Genomic DNA, 20,050 nt, shown 5'->3' on the forward strand with positions numbered 1-20,050 from the left:
TACATATAATAATAATTGAATGAACACATTTTAAAAAATATTTTCGATTTATTTTCATTTCTTTCAACTATTTTAGATGTGCCATAGGCAAGCCAGATGTTTTCGCAAAGGTCGCCTTCCTGTTCAATTGGATTAAGAACAATACTGTATCAAACTGAAATCCCTTGAGTTAATTGTGATTTTCCTTGAAGTCATTGAAATGAACTAAAATAACACATTTGATTTAAATAAAGACTTTTTCATTCTGAATTAAATGAAAATTGTTCAATCTGTTGCCAATTTGATTCCAAAACTTGTTTCTCTCTACAGTACTGCCAATGACAGTCTACCATTATTGATGATGTGTTCCAATAAAAACTTTTGTAATCACGGAAATAAAAACTTATTGCCGAAACGTGTGAATAATTAATTATATTCAAATGCTGATAATAAGTTGGGTTGTTTCTATCTCATTGTATCACCGAACAAAAATGAAAAGACCCATAAACTAACGCGACTGGCGCAGAACTACCTGCGCTTATAAACAATCGCATTGCGATTATTTTGACGGTACCCAATACTTTGAAAAAGCAAAGAAATTTCTTTCGCTTTTCCACTCATTCGTACACATACACATACAAACCGATTACACACCTCTATCTTTGGTCAGTTTAATTACATTGTCGATGAAATCAACTACATCAGCGCAGTTGTTCTACTATTGTTCACAGCAATCAAAGAGATAGATTCAATATCTAAACAGTCATGCAATTGATTTTTTTATCAAACGAAGGCGATTTCTCACGCATTTTAATGCACTAGTCGGAACACAGTAGTTAATTCTTATAAGTTGGTGCGATTCAGTCTTAGGGTTAAACACGAGATTCTAGTATGCACTAGTGCTTTCTAGTATTTCTAATGAAGAAAGGACGCAACTCATCACTGAAAGTTGTAGACTCTACATATTAAAATCGTTCGATCAGTCTACTCATTTGCGGTGTTCTTTGACAGTTCGCCATATACCGTGTGTTAACTGAATACTTCTAATGTTTCGAGTTTTTCTGGCACCAAAATCGTGTTTACTCCCCAAAACTCAGTACGAATTGTCAAAGAAATTATGCGAATATTATGGACTCTCGGCAACTGATAAGATTCGGAACAAAGTTCAATATCCCAAATACATCGGCCACACACTTCATATGTTGTGTGACATACTTTACTTAAATCACTTTATTATTTATGATTTCATTGAGTAGCCATTGTTTTCTCAATAGCGCACGCGAGCGATAAATGCCAAACAACGTGCAAAGCATGTGGCGGATGTACTTAGGATGTAATCAATACTCGTGTTCAAACCTGGATTTTCCCTAGATTTGTTATTATCCTTATCATTTTTAGTTTTACTTATTTATAACTAAATAAAAATTTATGAATTAACGATAATCCCCGCCAATTTTTATCTCTATTTGTAAGTAAATATTTTGAATCATTTTTCGAAGAATTGACCTAATTTTTTTTTGGATATTACACAGAGAAAAAAGTGGCTAGATTTACCTCTTAGAATGTTGCAAAATATCGAATTACAACGAATATTTTGTTTTTCGCAACGAATTTTTTTACCGTTACATGAAACGTACATTCAATGTATTAACTTCGTTTATTTATTTTTTTCTCCATCGGGGTCCAAAACTTTGGATTTTTTAATTCCAAAACTGATTCTGTTTTTAGGTTTAATTATTATTATCTGTGACTAACTACAAATTTAGATTAAAACGTTATTACCAATTCTTGTTTCATATTCATTTATTGTATACCGATTTCCTACTCGTACAGTAGACTCTCAGTATTAAAAAAAAAATTGGGAGTCTACTGTACGAGTAGGAAATCGGTATACAATACTGAGGTCAATATGAAAAAAAATTTGTTGCGAAAAACAAAAGATTCGTTGCAATTTGATATTTCGCCACATTTTGAGAGGTAAATCTAACCACTTTTTTCTCTGTGTACATCAGAAAATTATGGTGCGTAAACAATACTTGGATTGCAAAGTAGTGAATTTTGATTATTACGGCGCATTTAGTTAAGTGGCACTGATAAAGTGATATAATTTTTTCTTTCACGAGCCGTTTACTGACCGGAAAAGACTCTTCGAATGACCCATATAAATACAGCATAGTTTCATGGTAGAACCATCAGTCTCTTAGTTGTTCATAAACTAACAAGTGAATTAAAAGCTACAATTGCGAAAATGAAGTCAACATTAGTTGTGCTGTGTTGCATTTTGCAGACCATAGTCGGAAACCACATTAGCTCCGAACAAATTTGTGAGTAAAATGTGACAGTTGCTGGCTAAAGAAGTTTTCAATTTAGAAATCAATATCGTCTTTTTTTTCATTACTCCAGTGTTCCCACCGCAACCGTCATCAGACAGAATTGTTGGAGGTGTCAATGCTGAAGATGGTGTAGCCCCGTTCCAATGCTCGTTGCAAGTGAGAAAAAGACACATCTGTGGATGTGCCATCATTTCGGAAGAATGGATCGTCACCGCCGCCCATTGTGTTTCTGGGTATGAAGAATGAATTTGTATAGTTTTTTCTTCTTCTTTTCATTACTCACTTGTATCCATGTTACTCACAGGAGAACAGCAGAAAATCTGGAAGTCTACGTTGGATCAAATGACCTAAAGACAGGTGGAACTTCCTACAAAGCTGCGGAAATCAAATCTCACAAGCAATACAACAATCCTACTTATGCTTATGATATTGCCGTGATTCGTGTGAAAGGAGCAATTGAATTGAACGATAAAGTCCAAACAATCGAATACTCATCCGAAGAAGTACCCGATGGTGCCGTTCTTCAACTAACTGGTTGGGGTGCATTGCGTGTAGGTTTGATAAATGTTACTTTTTTCATTGAATAATTTCAAACATGGAATGTTTTTAGGTCGGCGGTGGAACGCCACAACACTTACAAATCATTAATTTGAATACGGTTCAAACTGAAAGATGCAGAGAAATCCATGGTTCGAGTGCACCCGTTCATGACTCCCATATCTGTACATTGAACAAAGTTGGTGAAGGTGCTTGCAATGTAAGTTGTATTTAATGCGAATTGAGTTCGAATGAGATATTAATCCATTTATTATTTCAGGGTGACTCGGGTGGTCCACTTGTTTACAACAATAAATTGGTTGGAATCGTCAACTGGGGAGTTCCGTAAGTAGAATCCAATCAAACATACATAAACAGATGAATGAACACATTTATTTGATTCATATTTTTTTTCAACTATTTTAGATGTGCCAGAGGCAAGCCAGATGCCTTTGCAAAGGTATCCTACCTATTTGATTGGATTAAGGATAATACTGCATCAAACTGAAATACATTGAATCAATACTGACTTTCATTGAAGTCATTGAAATGAACTAAAGCAACACATTTAATGTAAATAATAATGATTCTATTATTCTGAATTAAATCAAAATCGTTCAATCAATTGCCTATATTCGGTTTCAGAACTTGTTTGTCTTTATAGTGCCCATTTTTTGTCTAAATCAAATAAAGCCGATAGAAGACGCCATTTGAACTCAACAAGCTAGCTTTATTTATTGTTAACATGCCTTCTACTTTATTCGGATCTATTTGAAATGCGATACGATCACACACACCTCTTTGTTTGGTCAGTGTAATCACATTTTCGATCAAATCAACTAAATCAGCACAGTTATCCACTGGAATTTTTCGTGATTTTCATTATTCTTATCATTTTCAGAGGTTTAGTCATAGATTAACGATAATCCAAGATCCAAACCAATTCTTATCTCTTTTTTGAACTAATTCTTTCGATTTATTTTCAAGAGTTCTTTGGCGAATTGGCCTAAATTTTATGGATGAAATGGAAAACGATGGTGGACATATCGTACCCATAGCATCATTCAGTAGCTGTCAAACAAACAGTGCAATGCGTTCTGATGGCTATACTCAATGTTTGACAATGCAAGCGCGAGGTAAATGCGTCTACGACTTTGCTCTTTGCACTACTAGCGTGCGTCTACACTCATGCTCAATGCTTAGACGCACTTTAGTTTGCAAATAAGGTTATTGTTAGTGTTGTGCTATCCCTGTGTACAATGCTTGGATTGTAAAGTAGTAATTTTTATTTATTACAGCGCAAATAGCTGAGTGGCACTGATAACGACATCGCATGTTCTTCCACGAGCCATTTGAAGTTTATGACCAGAAAAGACTCTTCAAATGGCCCGTATATATACAGCATGGTATAACAATCAGTCTCTTGGTTGTTCATAAACTTACAAGTGAATTAAAAGCTAAAGTTGCGAAAATGAAGTTGGCATTTGTTGTGCTGTGTTGCGTTTTGCAGGCCATAGTCGGGAAACGCATTAGCTCCAAAGAAATTCGTAAGTAAAATATGAAAGATGCTGGCTAAAGAAGTGTTCATTTTGGAAATCAATATCGTCATCGTTTAATTGCTTTAGTGTTCCCGCCCCAACCGTCATCAACCAGAATTGTTGGAGGCGTTGATGCTCAGGATGGAGCAGCCCCATTCCAATGCTCGTTGCAAAATCGCAGAACACACATCTGTGGATGTGCTATTATTTCGAACAAATGGGTTGTCACCGCCGCACATTGTGTTTATCGGTATAACGAATGAATTTGCATAATCTTTCGTTCCTTTCATTACTCAACCTTGTATCTATGTTTACACAGTCAAATAGACAAAAGGCTGAATATCTACGTTGGATCGAATGACCTAAAGACAGGTGGAACTTCCTACAATGTTGACAAAAAAATAATTCATGAGCAATACAACAATCCTGCTTATGCCTATGATATTGCTGTGGTTCGTGTGCAAGGATCAATCGAATTGAATGATAAAGTCAAAACAATCGAATACTCATCCGAAGAAGTACCCGATGGTGCCGTTCTTCAACTAACTGGTTGGGGTGCATTGCGTGTAGGTTTGATAAATGTTACTTTTTTCATTGAATATTTTCAAACCGATGATAATCTTAATAGGCCGGCGGAGTAACGCCACAACACTTGCAAATCATTAAATTGAATGCGGTCCAAACTGAAAAATGTAGAGAAATCTATGGTTCGAGTGGACCCGCACCCGTCCATGACTCCAACATCTGTACATTGAACAAAGCTGGTGAAGGCGCTTGTGAAGTAATTTGAATTTAATGTGAATGGGAATCGAGTGAGATATTAATCCATTTTTCATTTCAGGGTGACTCGGGTGGTCCACTTGTTTACAACAACAAATTGGTTGGAATCGTCAACTGGGGAACTCCGTAAGTAGAACCCAATCAAACATACAAGTTTAGATGAATGAACACATTCTTTAAAATACTTTTGATTTCTTTTCATTTCTTTCAACTATTTTAGATGTGCCAGAGGCATGCCAGATGTCTTCGCAAAGGTAGCCTTCCTGTTCGATTGGATTAAGAACAATACTGTATCAAACTGAAATCCTGACTTTCCTTGAAATCATTGAAATGAATTAAAGTAACGCATATGATGTAAATAAAGATTTTCTCGATCTTTATTTAATTAAAATCGTTCAATCTATATCGGTTACATTAGCACAGTTGTTTTATTTCGAAAGGGATAGATAGAAAAAAAAATTGAAAATCTAAAGTCATTCGAATGATTTTTTATCTTATCGATAAGATCATTGAATTCGAAACAAAGTTCCAAATCCCAAGCACATCGGCCACACGCTTCACACGTTGTAAAGACATGCTCAGTCACACCACATGCTCGTCGTTTTGTCCAATCTGAGAGTACTAAGTTTCCGTGAGTGATACGCAAGATGGCAGCACCTTAAATGATGTTTTTATACACAAAGTAGATACATGAGTGTAAATTAGGTTAGCGGCGTATCAAAATCAAGGTTTAAAAAAAATACAGAGCGTGTGGTGTGACTGGACATGCTTTGCTTGGCTTAAGCCAAGATAACAATTGTTATCAGTATAGTGAGTTTAATCGAGTTTGTTGTTGTTTTCTCAATACCGATACAAGCTATGCATGTGACACGACGTGTGAAGCACCTGGCCGATGTGCTAGAGTACTGTTCAATATAAAAAAAATAGCCACAAGTCAACCGTAGAAATGTAGAAGTTATACAATCATTATTAAATAATTATTCAAACACACGACAAAAAGATCAATGGAAATCGGCTCACATTTTCCATATCTGGGCTTGAAATCTCCTATAAAAAGTAGTAGTATTGACCCCAAGAATGTTGTCCACCAATATGTTAAACCATTTCAATACTCACTCACACACAACGTAATGTGTGCGGAAAAGTAAAGAATGATCAAACTATGTGACTACCGGAGCGTTACCTCAAAACTGGCAATTGCTTGAAATGGGATAAAATGTCGCAATGTGATTTGGTTTTTCTTCTATTTGTGTTTGACCACAGAAAAACCTTTTTAAGAGCATTATGTGTCTAAGATTTGTGGAAAACTCAAGTCACTGCCATCAATGTCAACCGTTACTCGGTTCTGTTGAGCAGGTACAAGCATATTCATTGACCAATTTTCATGTCGCATCAACATGAGAGACGTCTGAATGAAAATGTCACCAGGATAAAAAGCGTCCAGAAAAAAGTGAGCGAGCGAGAGAAAATAAATGTTGTTCGAATGGTCTGTGTGCTGGGGAGTGGACATTTAATGTTGGTTTCGACCATTTTTGTGCAAGTTCATTTTAGCTGGAGCCATTATTAGTACCGTTTCTTTGTGAGAACGTATACGAGTCTCGCTCGTTTTTTTCCCGCTCTCACTCTCTGTCGATGGATGCATGAATGTTTTGCTCGAAGCATTTTTGAGCTGTGTGCACTGTGAAAAATAGTGACTGCAAGAAGAAAAAAAACGTGTGGTTTCCATTCATTCATTCATTTCGGTGTTATGGATGGTCGTTATCGTTGCCATATTCCATACACAATACCCAATTCTGTTTTTTTTCTACTCTCTCTTTCAATTACGCTTCGTTTGCGAGCTAAAATATTTTCGGTGTCTGCGTATAGCCGGCGAATGAATGCCGGGTAGTTGCAACCAGTTATCGTTAGAATACGTCGCTCGTCTCGCATATTCGCACAATTATAATTATAATATTGTAACGCTTCGCTAAACTAAAATACCTGCAGGACAACAATCATTTCCCGGCCATACATTGTGAACGCGCCGCGCGCTCTTTTTCATTGACAAGAAAAAAAAAACCGGGGAGGAATAAAACAGATATTGAGCTAAAGCTTCATAATGCTGATCTATTTTGCATGTTACGCGTGCATTTGGCGACTGTTGTACATATTACGATTTTTTTTTCTGTTTGTTTCTTCTCTTATTTGAAAGCATCCTTTTCCCATTAGATCAGTTTTTGCCGACGATATTTATGATTCGGATGGATATGAATATTTGCCGAAGAGAAGAACGATGTACGACGTATATTGTACGTGTTTTATAAGCATACCGATTTACACATACCCATTTGATGGAGGAAAACAAACGGAGAAAAAACATCGATGTAGAAAAAAAATCGCTCCATCGAACTGGTAGCAGTGGCTTTCAAATTCATATTGGTTTTCATTTTCTCATCATCGAGACATAAATAGAAATTCTCTTTGGTCTGCGGCCATTTTTCGGTATTGCGTTCTTTACAATTTTGAAGCACATACGACAAACACGACACAGACACACTCGCCCGGCTCATTCCCATCAATCGACAGCGACAAACTATTATGATGAAGAGAGAATAAAAAATGACTGTGTGTATTTGTACAACAGAATAAAATCAATGGAGCGTGACATAAACCACACAGTTGCGTACATACGAAATACCACTTTAGCTGTTTATCAACAAACAGTGGAGTGAAAAAATCGAGAGAAAGAGAGCGAGAGAACGAAAGAGAATAAAACAAGAATTCGAAACAATGGTGTCGATTATATTTGCATGTGATGCAAACGACAGTAGTCGCCTTATGGCTATTTGCTTACATTTTGCTCGCTCTTACTCACTCGTTGTCTACGTTCTAATCGAATTTTAATTTTAAACTTCGGCCAAACGCAGACTTTGTACCAAGAATAGAATTGAGTGTTATTTGCGAAAAAGAATTCATCCAGTTGACTATATTACTACGAGAGTGTGGTGTTGAGTATTTGAGCTGTCGGTTGGTTTGTGTATCTTTATTATTTACTATATATGATCTAACGAGAGTCGAAGGTGAGTTCCAAACACATTTCATCATAGCTGAAAATCACTGACGTGGCAAATATTTAAGAAACAAACAACGCTACACAGGCATCGCATCGTCGTTGATTGTAATACATGAATATTGACAGACGCCAAGACAGCGAATTATGTTCACATCAGATCACTTTCGTCAAGGGAAACACGACCGCACCAAATCTAACGACAAGAAAAGAAGGGTTGCTTGCATTCAATTCATTATATAAATCTTTAGCTAAGCTGCTTTGTTTCAACTCTTCTTTTCAAATCCATTCTTTCATCTATCACATACACCACCCAGAGTTTTCATTCAAATGCATTTTTGCAATCGGTTTAGTTCGGTTGGTTTTACACCACCGGCTAAAATACGAAACCATTAATTATGGGCTCTCGTATCGGTGAAATTATGCGCCAGGTTTTTTTTCTTGTTTTACGCAAGAAGCCGATTAAAGGCAAAGGTTTAAGTCAATTGGCTCGTGCGTTTTGATCAGTCACATGGAAATGTGGATAACTTTGCATCAAAGCCATTTATCAAATGGAACGGCTCTCGTTATTAAGACGCAACGGTTCCATGTTTTATTGCGCATCAATTTCACTAATAAAGATGTTTGACATTCAACGAAAAAAGCGAACGTCTCTCTCTCTCTCTCTCTCTCTCTCTCTCGTTCGTCTTAATTCAATTAGTCAAGGAGATTAACTCTTCTCGGGCAGACATCCGATGAAGATTCTGTCTAATTGAAAAATGACTTCGCCACAACCGAACGACGACTTTAATTGATTAATTGAAATTATACAAAACCAGCGCGTTTTTTTTATTTGAATGTGCAATCGAATCACAAATCACAGCCGAATGGTGAGTGCAGGAAAAACGGATTCGAACACGGCAAGCAAAAACGAATTGGTTGAAGGGATGACAGCCGACAACGCTTCAAATCTCTCTTTTTGTCAATTTATTAGGCTGCAACACTCTTCACGCTCTTCACCTCTTACACTTCTCGCTTTTTTTCCTGCTCTTTCACTCTTATCGCTCTTTTCTCTCTCACAAATCTCGATTGCTCTCCCGTTCTTTTGCTTCCTCTTTCTCTCTCTCTGTGTGTCTCTTGCTATCTCCCTCTCGTCTATCTACTCCTTTCACATCACTCACTTCCATCTCGCTTTCTCTCTCCCAAAATCGACTGAAAAAGTTATCACTTGAAAAAATGTCGGTGAAAAATTGCAATATGAAAAGCGTAACATTGTGACCAACCACCGCGTATTATCCATCTATGATTGACATGAGTGACGCAACAAATCGAAGCAACCGTTCGTACGTTCGTCAAGCGGTGTTCATTTTTCAATTTTTCAACACAGAAAAACAAAAACTAATGCACAAACATGAATGTGCAGTTTACAAAACACAGTTTGCGTGTGGCCCGTTTAGTGAATTGTCACAATCGGATCCTTTGTTTATATTTTGATTTTGCATTGGACGAGAAAGAAAAACCGAGTGAATGCAGTCACCCCTTCTTGAATGTATGTGGGAATCTCGCGATGCGATCAAGTTGTGTCACATGTCACACCACATCGAACATTGTTACGGTCCTTAATACCAGTGGTAGAATATACCACGCACCAAGCAATGCCGCTACATGTGCAATACATTTCACGGTGTTGCTTTTTAAGTGCACGACCGTATGCACTCTCGACTCCGTGTTGTTGTTTTTTTTTTTCAATTTTCAACCAAATAAAATTCGCCGGCATACAAAAGAGGAAACTTGATTTCTCGCCTTTTATTTTCACATGCGTTGAATACACTCGAGAACAACACCGCCAACAAAAAATCGATTATTCTTTGTTTTGACTCAATGAAAATTGAATTTCTGAATGTGACATAAAGCGCAGTTAGAGTTTGACATCTCAATAGAACAAATACACTTGAAAAACTAACGCAATATCCATTCAATCACCCCGCTCCACATTGACAACCGTCTTTTTTTGTATGGCTCACAAGTGTTTATTCATAGCAAAAATCCAATCAAGCGAACAAGTTCTTTTTTTGAATTTATGAAAAAGAACGAATTTTTAGAGGAAAAATTGAACCAAAGTTCAAACTGATTCAGTTTAACTGGAATTGTTTGACTTTGTTTAAAACAAAGAGCATTTCTTGCTCTCTTTGGGAAAAATTGTAAATTGGAATGGTCTTTTTATGGGTAGATATTGCCAGATATGCAGGCATTTTCGAACAAATTTTCGTTTTCTACCATAAAAAAATGAAATTCACTTTGTTTACGGGAAAAAAGCTGAAAATTTCTCTGTCTAAAAATATTTCGCCAAATAAAAATCAAAGAACGAAATTCAATCGCATTTAAAATACTGCAGAATTTGCATGCATGCATTCCTACGCAAGCCGTGTAACACAACAAAGTAAGTAATTACAAAACACTGATAGTGTTTGACATAGAGATAACCTTGAAAAGATCAACATGTTTATTATGCTACAAACGAAGTGCACTGTGCATACTGTGGAAGTTGTGATGCAGGCTGATCAACCCAAATCCAGTACAAATACAGCAATTATCTTATCTGGTACTGTTAATTTTTATGATGCTAACAACCGACAGACAATGCAATACCATAAACATGACGATAGATATTGAAACGAAAGAAAAAAGAGAACTTATCGATGACAAATGAACGCAGCAGCAGCAATACAGAACTGAATCGTGATAGACTTAACCATGAACCTAAATTTGAAGCAATGCATTGTGTTTGGTTTCAATAAATCAGATCGAAATGCCTACAACTGTAGGACGCGCTGCAGTACAACCGATGCCTGCATTCAAATGGTGCGCACATTATGCGCTTCGTGCACACTTTTCTGCTCTCTTCTGTTCTTCAATCGGCTTCAATTGTTACATTCGATCTTCAGCTGCGCGCACAAACTATATTATTAGATTTGTGGCCAACTAGAAACTGATTAAATGAAACGAGCAAACAGAGAAGGCAACCAAACCACTTTGCATTGTGTATCTGTGCTCGCAACCGCGCGCACGGCATGTGTACGGCCTATTGAATTATTATGTAAATTGAGAATCGCGCACGTACAAGAAGTTGCGATCACTTAAAGGTAAATTGCGTTTGTTGATGCAATTTTTTTTTCTCTCTCTTCTCTTCGCTCTTCTACCCAAGTTAATTGTGTGTGCAGCATTGTGACCACTTGATGACTGACGCTATCCATTGAAAACGGAAAGTGATTGTTATTTTATGCACAATTTTTTTTGTTTGGTTTTCTTGTTCGATTTTCAATTAAATTTGATTCAATTCAATACATATGCTGATGTCGCATGTTTATGCACTCCAAATGATCTCATTTCATCTACTTTAGATCGAAGTTTACGAAAATTATTTCGGTTTTTCGATGCTTTGTTACGAAAATTATGCAAGTCAACCGCAACATAATCAAATAAGTTATGGGCCTGTTTGCTCAAAAGGACAGACCAAAATGTACATGTGGAACACAAATTGACATTACGTACGAATCGAATTGATTTTACTTTTGAATTGAGAGTGAATTAAAGCAAATTTACTTTGGAACTAACTCAGTAAGTGACGGTTACCACTCAATTTAGAAGACCGAAATATATTATTGGGCAATCCAGCGCAAATGTAAATCTGTTTCACTGGTTCAAGAGGACACAAGTGAAGGTTAGTATTCGCTGGTCTTACGATTGCTTCAGTTTTAGGCTTAAGACTCTTAGCATCGGTCACTTTGCATTTAGCTTTTTTTTATATACTTATGTTATTGGATTCAAACGTAACGAACGAAGATGCGGTCCATTTGGTCACAATTTTAATTGGATTTTCCTCAAGAACAAAAACAAGAAGGGGAAGGAGAAGGTGAAGAAGAAGAAGAAGAAGAAGATGAAGAAGAAGAAGAAGAAGAAGAGGAGGAAGAAGAACAAGAACAACAACAGTAGTACGATTTTAGGTTCACTTCAACAACAATAGCAACTTGTTGGAAGAGGAGAAGAAAAATTGGTGTCAAAATCATGCGAATCTTAAGAAAATGAGCGTTACAAACTGATTTGTTAGCAACTAAAGTGAAACATAGCAAGAGGCTTATAAATCAAATGATTTCAAATTGAAACTTTCCATCATTTGGTTTGCAGCGATTTCTAAATCGTAGATTCATTCACGTCATTCTCTTGTGATTTCTACAAACATATTTCAACTTGCATTCAATCATAGTTAAATTCCACATGGTCATCAATCGTACGTTTCCCCCTTTTTTCGTCTTTCAAAATATATTTCATTCAATCTTTCCGCTCAATTTTCATTCAATTTATCTGCTCAATTTTCATTTGATCAATGCGAACAACGAAACAACGTAATTTCGAAAGATTTTTCATCGCGTCAAACGATGTCGACATTGGGTCTGAATGAAAATGTCACTCTATAAATAATAAATTAATTGAAAGAAAATTCACTTCGAAAAATTCTTCGGCAGAAATTCATGAACGAATGAGCATGACATGAGGATCGGGAATGAGTGAATGACATTCACTGAATGTGCGTATAGCATGAGGATCGGGCACAAGTTTGTCTTGGTGGTAATTGGAAATAATTGAAATGATTCCCATTAGGTGGTTCGCGCCAGTTCAACAATTAATTTTCGTTTTTCCATGCGATTGTAGCGTGCATGTCATCGTTTAGTTTCGGTTGAAACTTCGAACAACGAAAAAACACAGTGGTTCCCTTTTGTTTTAATTTCACGCATGAAATATAAGTTTTGTGTCAAACGGAATTTCCTTGCATCGGAGTCAGTCGGGCGAAGTCAAACCGAAAAATGTGTGTTGGATGAAAAGAAATGCGCTCGAAATATTTGATCGAGGAAAAATGTGAAAAACATTCTTTAATGTGGCAGAAGACTGAAGAAAATCGTCGTTCATTGAGATTGTTTATGTTAAAATCGCTTTCTTTCTCTCTCTCTCTCTTCCTCTCTCTTTCTTTCTCTCTCTCTCTCTCTCTCTCTTTCTCTGTTTCGCATCTTCTTCCCGATTTGCGCCAAGAGACTTCATTCGACATTCTTTCATTTCCGTTTGCATCGCTTCAAAGTGCCATTAATAATGACACGTCTATTGTTTGAAACTTTTCGCTTGGTACTAGTTTTTTGAAGTCGTAATAAAAGTGGATGAGGTAGCGAAAAATAAGCGGGGATTTTTCCGTTGTGTTCAATAAGAAAACCGAAGATAAAAAAGAACGTTCCGTTCGAAAGTTTGATGTTAAATATTTAATAAATAGTTTAGTAAGCTGAATTTGAACGACACAATGCAACGCACACGGGCTTTATGCAAAACTTTTCGTTTGGCGTTTTTTCTCTTTTGCGTGAAGGAAATTCGTACAGCGCAGAATTTAATTAGATAAACTGATTGTGACGCGTTTTCCGAAACGTTTTTCATTGAACGAGAAGCGAACGGTTTTGTTGGGGCGCACAGGAGTGAATATTGTCGAATTCGCATGCGAACCAAAGACACATCAAACGAAATTATTGCCATTATCATCATATTTGTGAATAAAATATTAAAATCCCCGAGTGAACATTTTTAGAAAGCGCATCGTCGATTGGTTGGCTGGCTGGCTGGCTGGCTGGCTTGCAACAAAAAGTCTTAGTTTCTTTCAGTTTTATCGAACAATAAGACGAGATGTCGACGCAATGGAAATACCATCGACACGTACACCACACGAACTGTTTCGCTGTGATAATGTCAAAATGGATTATTTTTATTTCTATTTTTGCTCGTTGTCATTTTCAGAAAGACATTGTGTGTGTATATGTACGTCGGTTTTATCAAAAATTAAATTCCAAACATTTTCATTTCGGAACATTTTCGACCGTCTTTTGAGAGAGACGAGAGAGGAGAGTCAGAGCAAGAGAGACAGAGAGAAAGCAAGAACGAAAGATATGGAGAGTTAAGTAAAGAGAGAAACGAAGAGAGACATATAGAGAAAGATAGAGACAGAGACAAAGATATGGAGAAAGGAGCAAAGAGTGGAAAAGAGAAAAACAACAAGGTTGAAAGGGTAAAAGATAGAGGGATAAGTAGAGGTAAGAGAAAGACAGAAGTGAGAAAAGTGCGAAGAGAGTCGAAGAGCCAGAGATCTCATGAAGCGCAAAAAATTAATAAAGTTCAACCATTAAGAAGGGACATCAAAACCATTAGACTTACAATTGTATGCAACATGTCACGATTTCCAATCTTCTGCCACCAACGCTGCCAATTTACCGTTTGAATTACTTTCGCTACGTTTAATAACTTCAATTTTTCGTTCGTTTTCTGCTGCTTTCATTGAAAGAATATAATTTTAACTGATTTTGCACACATTTTTGCGTTTCTTTCCCTTTCTCAGCTATCGTCTCTGTTCCTTTCCCCTCGTTCTTTCTCTATTTTGTTTGCAATTTCTCTCTTTTTCACCTTCTCTCTTTCTCTTCTTCTTCCCATATCTCCTTCTATCTTCCTTTCCCTCTCCACCTCCATCTTTCTTTTCCTCTTTTTCGATAGAATTTCCTTTCCTTGTCCCCGGTAGGATTTAAATACATTTCTGCAAACAAACAATTTTGCGTAAATTGAATGTGATACTTTGTGCAATGAATGTATTCTGCAATTTTATCGAAACCGTCCTGTGACTGGAGTTAATGTATTCAATAATTAAATGGAAAATATTTTTTATTGTCGTTTTTTTCGTCCGTTAAAACTGAAAATTTGAATCAATTTCCAGCATGGAACTGCACGCACCAGTACTAAAAAATGGATTTAATTCTCCTTTCGTGAACATATCCACTTATTAGGTGTCAAATGTTCCATATCATATCATTTATGAACTGTACACCGACAGTTTCTGCTATAATAATATGGAATTGCTATACTAAAGCATAACTAAACGATGTGATATGGACTCGAAAAGACACGAAGAGTCTTTCCAAAACTTTGTACAAGTTCATTTAACCATCGCATTCTGTGTTTCTAGTCAACACAGTTGACAGGTTGAAAAACAATGGAAGCCTTAAATGCCTCACCCGAAAAAAATGCGTGTGTTTCGAATGAAATGGAATATTTTGTGGTGGAGATTAAGTATCTCAGTGTTTAGAGTAAATGGATTATTATTTTGCTTTTTGCATGAAATGCAATCAAATGGAATTACCACGGCAAAACAGTGCCGGAATGAAAAGATAGGGTTTTATTATTCAAGCAAAGCTGTGGTGATGGTGGTGTTGGTGAGATGATAACATGTGTTTCCATGGGATTGTTTAAGCTAACGGTTGCAATATAGTTCATTGAACTGGTTTTTGTTTTCCACCGCTCGAATAAATACAGTGCAAACGAGTGAATCCGTTTCAGTTCAGTTTTGCATACCGATGCAAAATCCGTTTCAACACATACGTGCTGCATCGTTTACGATTCGCCCGATACGATCAAAGTTGGTTTGTCTGTATTTCTGTTCGAAATGTCAACACATTAACCCTTTATTTTGAAGCAGCGATGCACATATTTCCATATCCGTGTGTGTGATTTCGAACTCTTGTGTACACTCACCAGATATATCGGGCAACAACAGAAGCAATCATTAAGCCATGGGTAAAAAAATACACACACACACACAAGATCCATTAAATATTTTATCCGACTGTTACGGAACGCAATGGAGCACAATACTTTTTTTTGCTTCCTTTTTTAAGTTCAAGATGTGTGTGTGTGTGTGTGTGTGTGCTTACGCACTCTCTTTACTCTCTCTCTCTCTCTCTCTCTCTCTTCCTAGCTAACTCCCTCTAATTCTCCCTCTTCCTCTCACCCTCTCTTTTTCTTTCTCTCGCTCACTGCCTTTTGTTTCATTTACAGCGTTGATATGTAATTAGATGCGGCCCTCAGCCATTTATGATTCTTACCGATCTCTTTTCTCTTGTATTCATGTCAATGTTATGGCTCGTGTCCCAGTGAAAAACACAACCGTGTGTGTGTTTTGCGCATATTATGATTTTTTTCGCATCTTAACGGTGATTGATAGAGAGAAATGCGTGAGTGGATGGATGTAAAATAAAAGTGTATCGGTAAAAGAAATTTCAAAAAAAAACCTTTTTGCCCAAGTCAAAGTGAGGAAGAGGAGAACGCGGCTAAGCCGCTACGCACATATAAAATTGCGTGAGGATTGAAGAGTTAGTGCGTTTTTTTTTCTTCTCTTCACTCTATTGAAAACTGTCGACAAAAAGGATGGGGACGGTGCTACCTCGTACGCATTATGTACGCGGTATTGCAAACAACGTGACATATTTATAAAAGGAAATGTACCATTTCAATAATTTCAATACAAGAAGCATCTCCGCAATGAATTATGAATTATTATTTCCAGGGCCGATGCAGTGAAAAAAAGCGGCAAAACTGTTTTTTTTTCTTCTTTCGCTGCTCTCTGAAGAATGATGATGATAGGAATGGTAAAAATGGTAAAATACTGGTACTTCAAACGGGGTATAAATATTCTGTGACAACAGCATCGGCAGCTAGAAGTGAAGTGGGAATGAGAAGCGGATTTTCATCATCCGTTCGTACTCTCTTTTTAGCTCCATGCACATTTTTCATATATATGCATATGAGGGTTGATGCATTGGAGTAGTCAGTGGCACTGACTATGACGAGGAGTGCGCTGCGCGTATTCGAGCGTTAATTGAAAATATTTAAGAATATGACGGATTAGGGGCTCACCGGAATAGCAACAACAAATTTCTATGACAACGTCAGTGCAATTAAATCATCTGCGTTGCACGAAGAGAGAGAGAGAGAGAGAGAGAGGAAGAAGGGAAAATAACTGTCGATTATGTGCCTGCAAACGGGTTTCTGACAAAGTGTATTGTTTGGTTTGCCTGTATGCAAAATGAGAGATACGCAATTTTTGCATGGTCTTCTCTGTATACGGGATTATGTGGCCCACTTACCCACTGACATCATATTTCTCTTTCTTCTGCTGCTTCACATTCCTTCCACCTCGTGAGGGTTTCAGCAGAGAAAAATGGCAACTGAGCAGAGAGAGAAAAAAATTACAAATTCAAAAGAAGAGTTCAGCTTTTGTCTACGTTTGAGTGAACAATGAACAAGTCGGAAACAAAAACCCAACACACGTAAATGTGCGTGTTTGTGTACCAGCGCAAAATTAATTGCAATGCATGTCCTGTGCCGAAACATTGGCATCATAAATACACATCCATCGCATAGGGCGACATCGCATTGCATTGATGCTACTGTTGTGACACAATGGCGACGAATGATTTTGCACTTGGATTGAGCGACAGCGCAAGAAAAAAACATCGTTTGCAAAATCCTTTTATTCAAGTAGATTTTGTTCGCATCGATTGTGAATTGAAATTCTCTTAGTGTCAATGTTCTCTCCATTGGGTCTGTGTGTTTGTGTGAGAAGAGAGAAAGAGAGAGAGAGAAAGAGAGAGAGAAAGAGAGAGAGAAAAAAAAGCCACTCGCGCGTTCAAACATATAAGAAAAATGCCAAAGTACTTTGCATAAAATGCTTTAAAATAAAGGGGTATGCAGAATGTGCTAGGAAAATGGGTTAACGAACGATTTTCTAATATTCACTCTCGAAATATGCGTGTGTTGTTTATTCTCATTTGACTAAAAGGACTTTATAGATTCCTTTTCTTCTTTTATTTGTGTGCATGTGAGACGAGTGGTGATTTCTTTTTTTTTTGTGTTTGCTTCTTTTTGCACAAATGCGATGAAATTGCCGCTTTAGGGTTTGCAAATAACACGCATTCATGTCCTTTGGTAAATAAATCGAACAAGAAAAACCGCCTTTAGAACTTTTTTTTCCGTTTCAAACGTATTTTCTTTCATATGCGATTTTTCTACTGTTTTTTTTTTCTTCGGCGGCTGCAGCGAAACTAGAATATGAGTCATTTGCAAACCGTTATCTCACGCATTCTGAAAAGAAATATATTTTCCCTATAATAAGATAAAGGAGGTAAAAAAAAGTCGTCATTTAATATACACACGTGTCTCATTCTCCTTCTCGGACAAGCCATCTGCCACCGAGCATTCACAACGACAATTTGCATTTCAACAAGTAAGACCAGAATATGCGTGCGGATTAAGTACGTGTCTTTGTTGTTACCGTACTACACTTCATTGCAAACGATGCAAACAACAGAGCAAAGAAGTAGAAAAAAAAACGTAAATCGACTTTTCAATACACTCGCAAATTAGAAACAAGAATTACTCCAAGTACTAAAAACGCAAGCACGCACGCATTTCTTGCCTATGCCAATATACGCCACGCATTTTATATGCATATAATATACACACTAAAAGTGTTGCCTAAGTATTGAATTTTACGCAATTTACACGCATCGCGCGCGTATGTATGTGCTAGCCCGCGCGCACTCAGTACTCACTGAGCATTGCTCACGCAAAACACATCAACGAACGATTTAGCGTTGTTTGTATTTTGGTCGACGTAGGTATATATGCAATCGAGTGTAATAAGAATACGCAAGTTTTATAATAAGAATATATAGCAGCAGTTCGATGAGTTGCTAAACGACGATGCCACCGGTTATAAGGATGTACCACTCTTGCTGCCAACTGTAAATAATTATGAGTGCATTGGCAAACAGTTTATTGAACTTTTCTTCCACATTCACTATGTGTGTAGCGCACAAAACTGAATTAACTGGGCTGCTGTTGTTGTGCGTATATATAGGAAGCGAGGAGAGAACAGGGAATATCGAATATGCACAACAACACCGAGTTCACTGACCTAACACAATAAACTGTTGAATGCTCGTTGCCTGGCCATTATTTTCCATTCATTCAACAACAAAAAACAAGTGAAAATGCCATTTTGCCGACAACCACAAAACGGTTACGCACTAATAATAGCTTCCACTTCAAGTGCACTAAACGATTTCATTCAATTAACAGTTGGTTTTTTTTCTTATTTGAACGAAATTCTAAACAGAACGAAGTTCGTTCAACGAACGATTGATGAATAGAAACGAAATATGGGCAGAAATTGTGCAAAAATTGACTTTTTCGTATGGACTCTTTGTAATTAAAATCAACCAACTGATTCGTATACAAAGGCGGTGATATCGACTTTGCGATCTACTTTGTTCATTCCTTAAGATTTTTTTTTCTTCCTTTTTGCTGACAATTTTCTGCCTTCTGCCCATAAAAAAAATGTACCGGGTCTGCAGCTGTATTTTGCCGAGCAAAGACCATAATCTAGACCAAATTCGTATATTGACTTTCTATAAGATTCGGCAAAACTGGGAGGCACCTTTGACATTTCAGACCACGTACACCTGATCTACAGCAATATCCCGCCAAAAAGTGGTCTAGATTCGGCTGTAGACCAGGTATAGACCAAGTTTATCTCAAAATATAGCTGTAGACTTGGTTTACATTTTTTCATGGGTAATTTCTTTTGATAATTTTTTCCTTTTATCATTTCTTCTGTTCATTCTTCGTGCCTTTTTGTTCAAGATTTCTTCATATTTTTTTCTCCTTTTATTAACTCCCTGCGAGTTTTATTCAGTAAACAAAAATTGGGTCAGGAAATGAGTACTTGAAAAGCGAATTTTTTCACATACAAACTGTGTATTGCAATTGGATAAAACGAAAACCCTTACAAATTCTATCGGTCAAAAATTCTTCCATTCAATAGCAAATGAGTGGCGTCATAAACAAACTCGGAGCGGAAAAAAAACGCGCTCAATTCCGAACTTGTTGTCGGAGTTAATTTGTGATTGTGTATTTCAAAACAAACAAAATCCGTATAC

The 20,050-nt window shown here is 37.0% G+C and overlaps 4 protein-coding genes across 4 annotated transcripts in view; 3 read left to right on the forward strand and 1 right to left on the reverse strand.

Annotated features, from left to right (window-relative positions):
- The window catches only part of LOC129568027 (chymotrypsin-1-like), a 6,329-nt gene extending 6,069 nt beyond the window's left edge, over window positions 1-260 (forward strand). The window contains exon 6 of the mRNA XM_055445533.1: window positions 77-260. Within this exon, the coding sequence (XP_055301508.1) occupies window positions 77-158 (82 nt within the window). The 3' untranslated portion in view covers window positions 159-260. The remainder of the gene's footprint in view (window positions 1-76) is intronic.
- The window catches only part of LOC129568028 (26S proteasome non-ATPase regulatory subunit 10-like), a 38,880-nt gene that overhangs the window by 9,138 nt on the left and 9,692 nt on the right, over window positions 1-20,050 (reverse strand). The gene's annotated exons all lie outside the window — the stretch shown is intronic.
- LOC129568049 (chymotrypsin-2-like) lies at window positions 2,228-3,357 on the forward strand. The gene is made up of 6 exons (XM_055445565.1): window positions 2,228-2,303; window positions 2,383-2,545; window positions 2,617-2,863; window positions 2,923-3,069; window positions 3,130-3,194; window positions 3,276-3,357. The coding sequence occupies exons 1-6, from the start codon at window positions 2,228-2,230 to the stop codon at window positions 3,355-3,357; spliced, it is 780 nt and encodes a 259-aa protein (XP_055301540.1).
- On the forward strand, window positions 4,255-5,584 carry LOC129568026 (chymotrypsin-2-like). The gene is made up of 6 exons (XM_055445532.1): window positions 4,255-4,396; window positions 4,475-4,637; window positions 4,707-4,953; window positions 5,016-5,168; window positions 5,229-5,293; window positions 5,388-5,584. Exons 1-6 carry the CDS (start codon window positions 4,321-4,323, stop codon window positions 5,467-5,469), a joined length of 786 nt encoding a protein of 261 aa, XP_055301507.1. The 5' UTR covers window positions 4,255-4,320; the 3' UTR covers window positions 5,470-5,584.

This window comes from Sitodiplosis mosellana, unplaced genomic scaffold (assembly GCF_009176505.1).
Source record: "Sitodiplosis mosellana isolate CC-2019 unplaced genomic scaffold, AAFC_SMos_1.0 Smas_scaffold_15, whole genome shotgun sequence".
NCBI lineage: Eukaryota > Metazoa > Arthropoda > Insecta > Diptera > Cecidomyiidae > Sitodiplosis > Sitodiplosis mosellana.

Bases quoted from the DNA above. Each gene is read 5' to 3' on its own strand.
- LOC129568049 (XM_055445565.1), top strand. From the start codon at position 2,228: ATGAAGTCAACATTAGTTGTGCTGTGTTGCATTTTGCAGACCATAGTC. The intron at 2,546-2,616 runs GTATGAAGAATG...TGTTACTCACAG, and splicing joins GCCGCCCATTGTGTTTCTGG to GAGAACAGCAGAAAATCTGG. The intron at 3,195-3,275 runs GTAAGTAGAATC...CAACTATTTTAG, and splicing joins ATCGTCAACTGGGGAGTTCC to ATGTGCCAGAGGCAAGCCAG.
- LOC129568026 (XM_055445532.1), top strand. From the start codon at position 4,321: ATGAAGTTGGCATTTGTTGTGCTGTGTTGCGTTTTGCAGGCCATAGTC. The intron at 4,954-5,015 runs GTAGGTTTGATA...TAATCTTAATAG, and splicing joins CTGGTTGGGGTGCATTGCGT to GCCGGCGGAGTAACGCCACA. The intron at 5,294-5,387 runs GTAAGTAGAACC...CAACTATTTTAG, and splicing joins ATCGTCAACTGGGGAACTCC to ATGTGCCAGAGGCATGCCAG.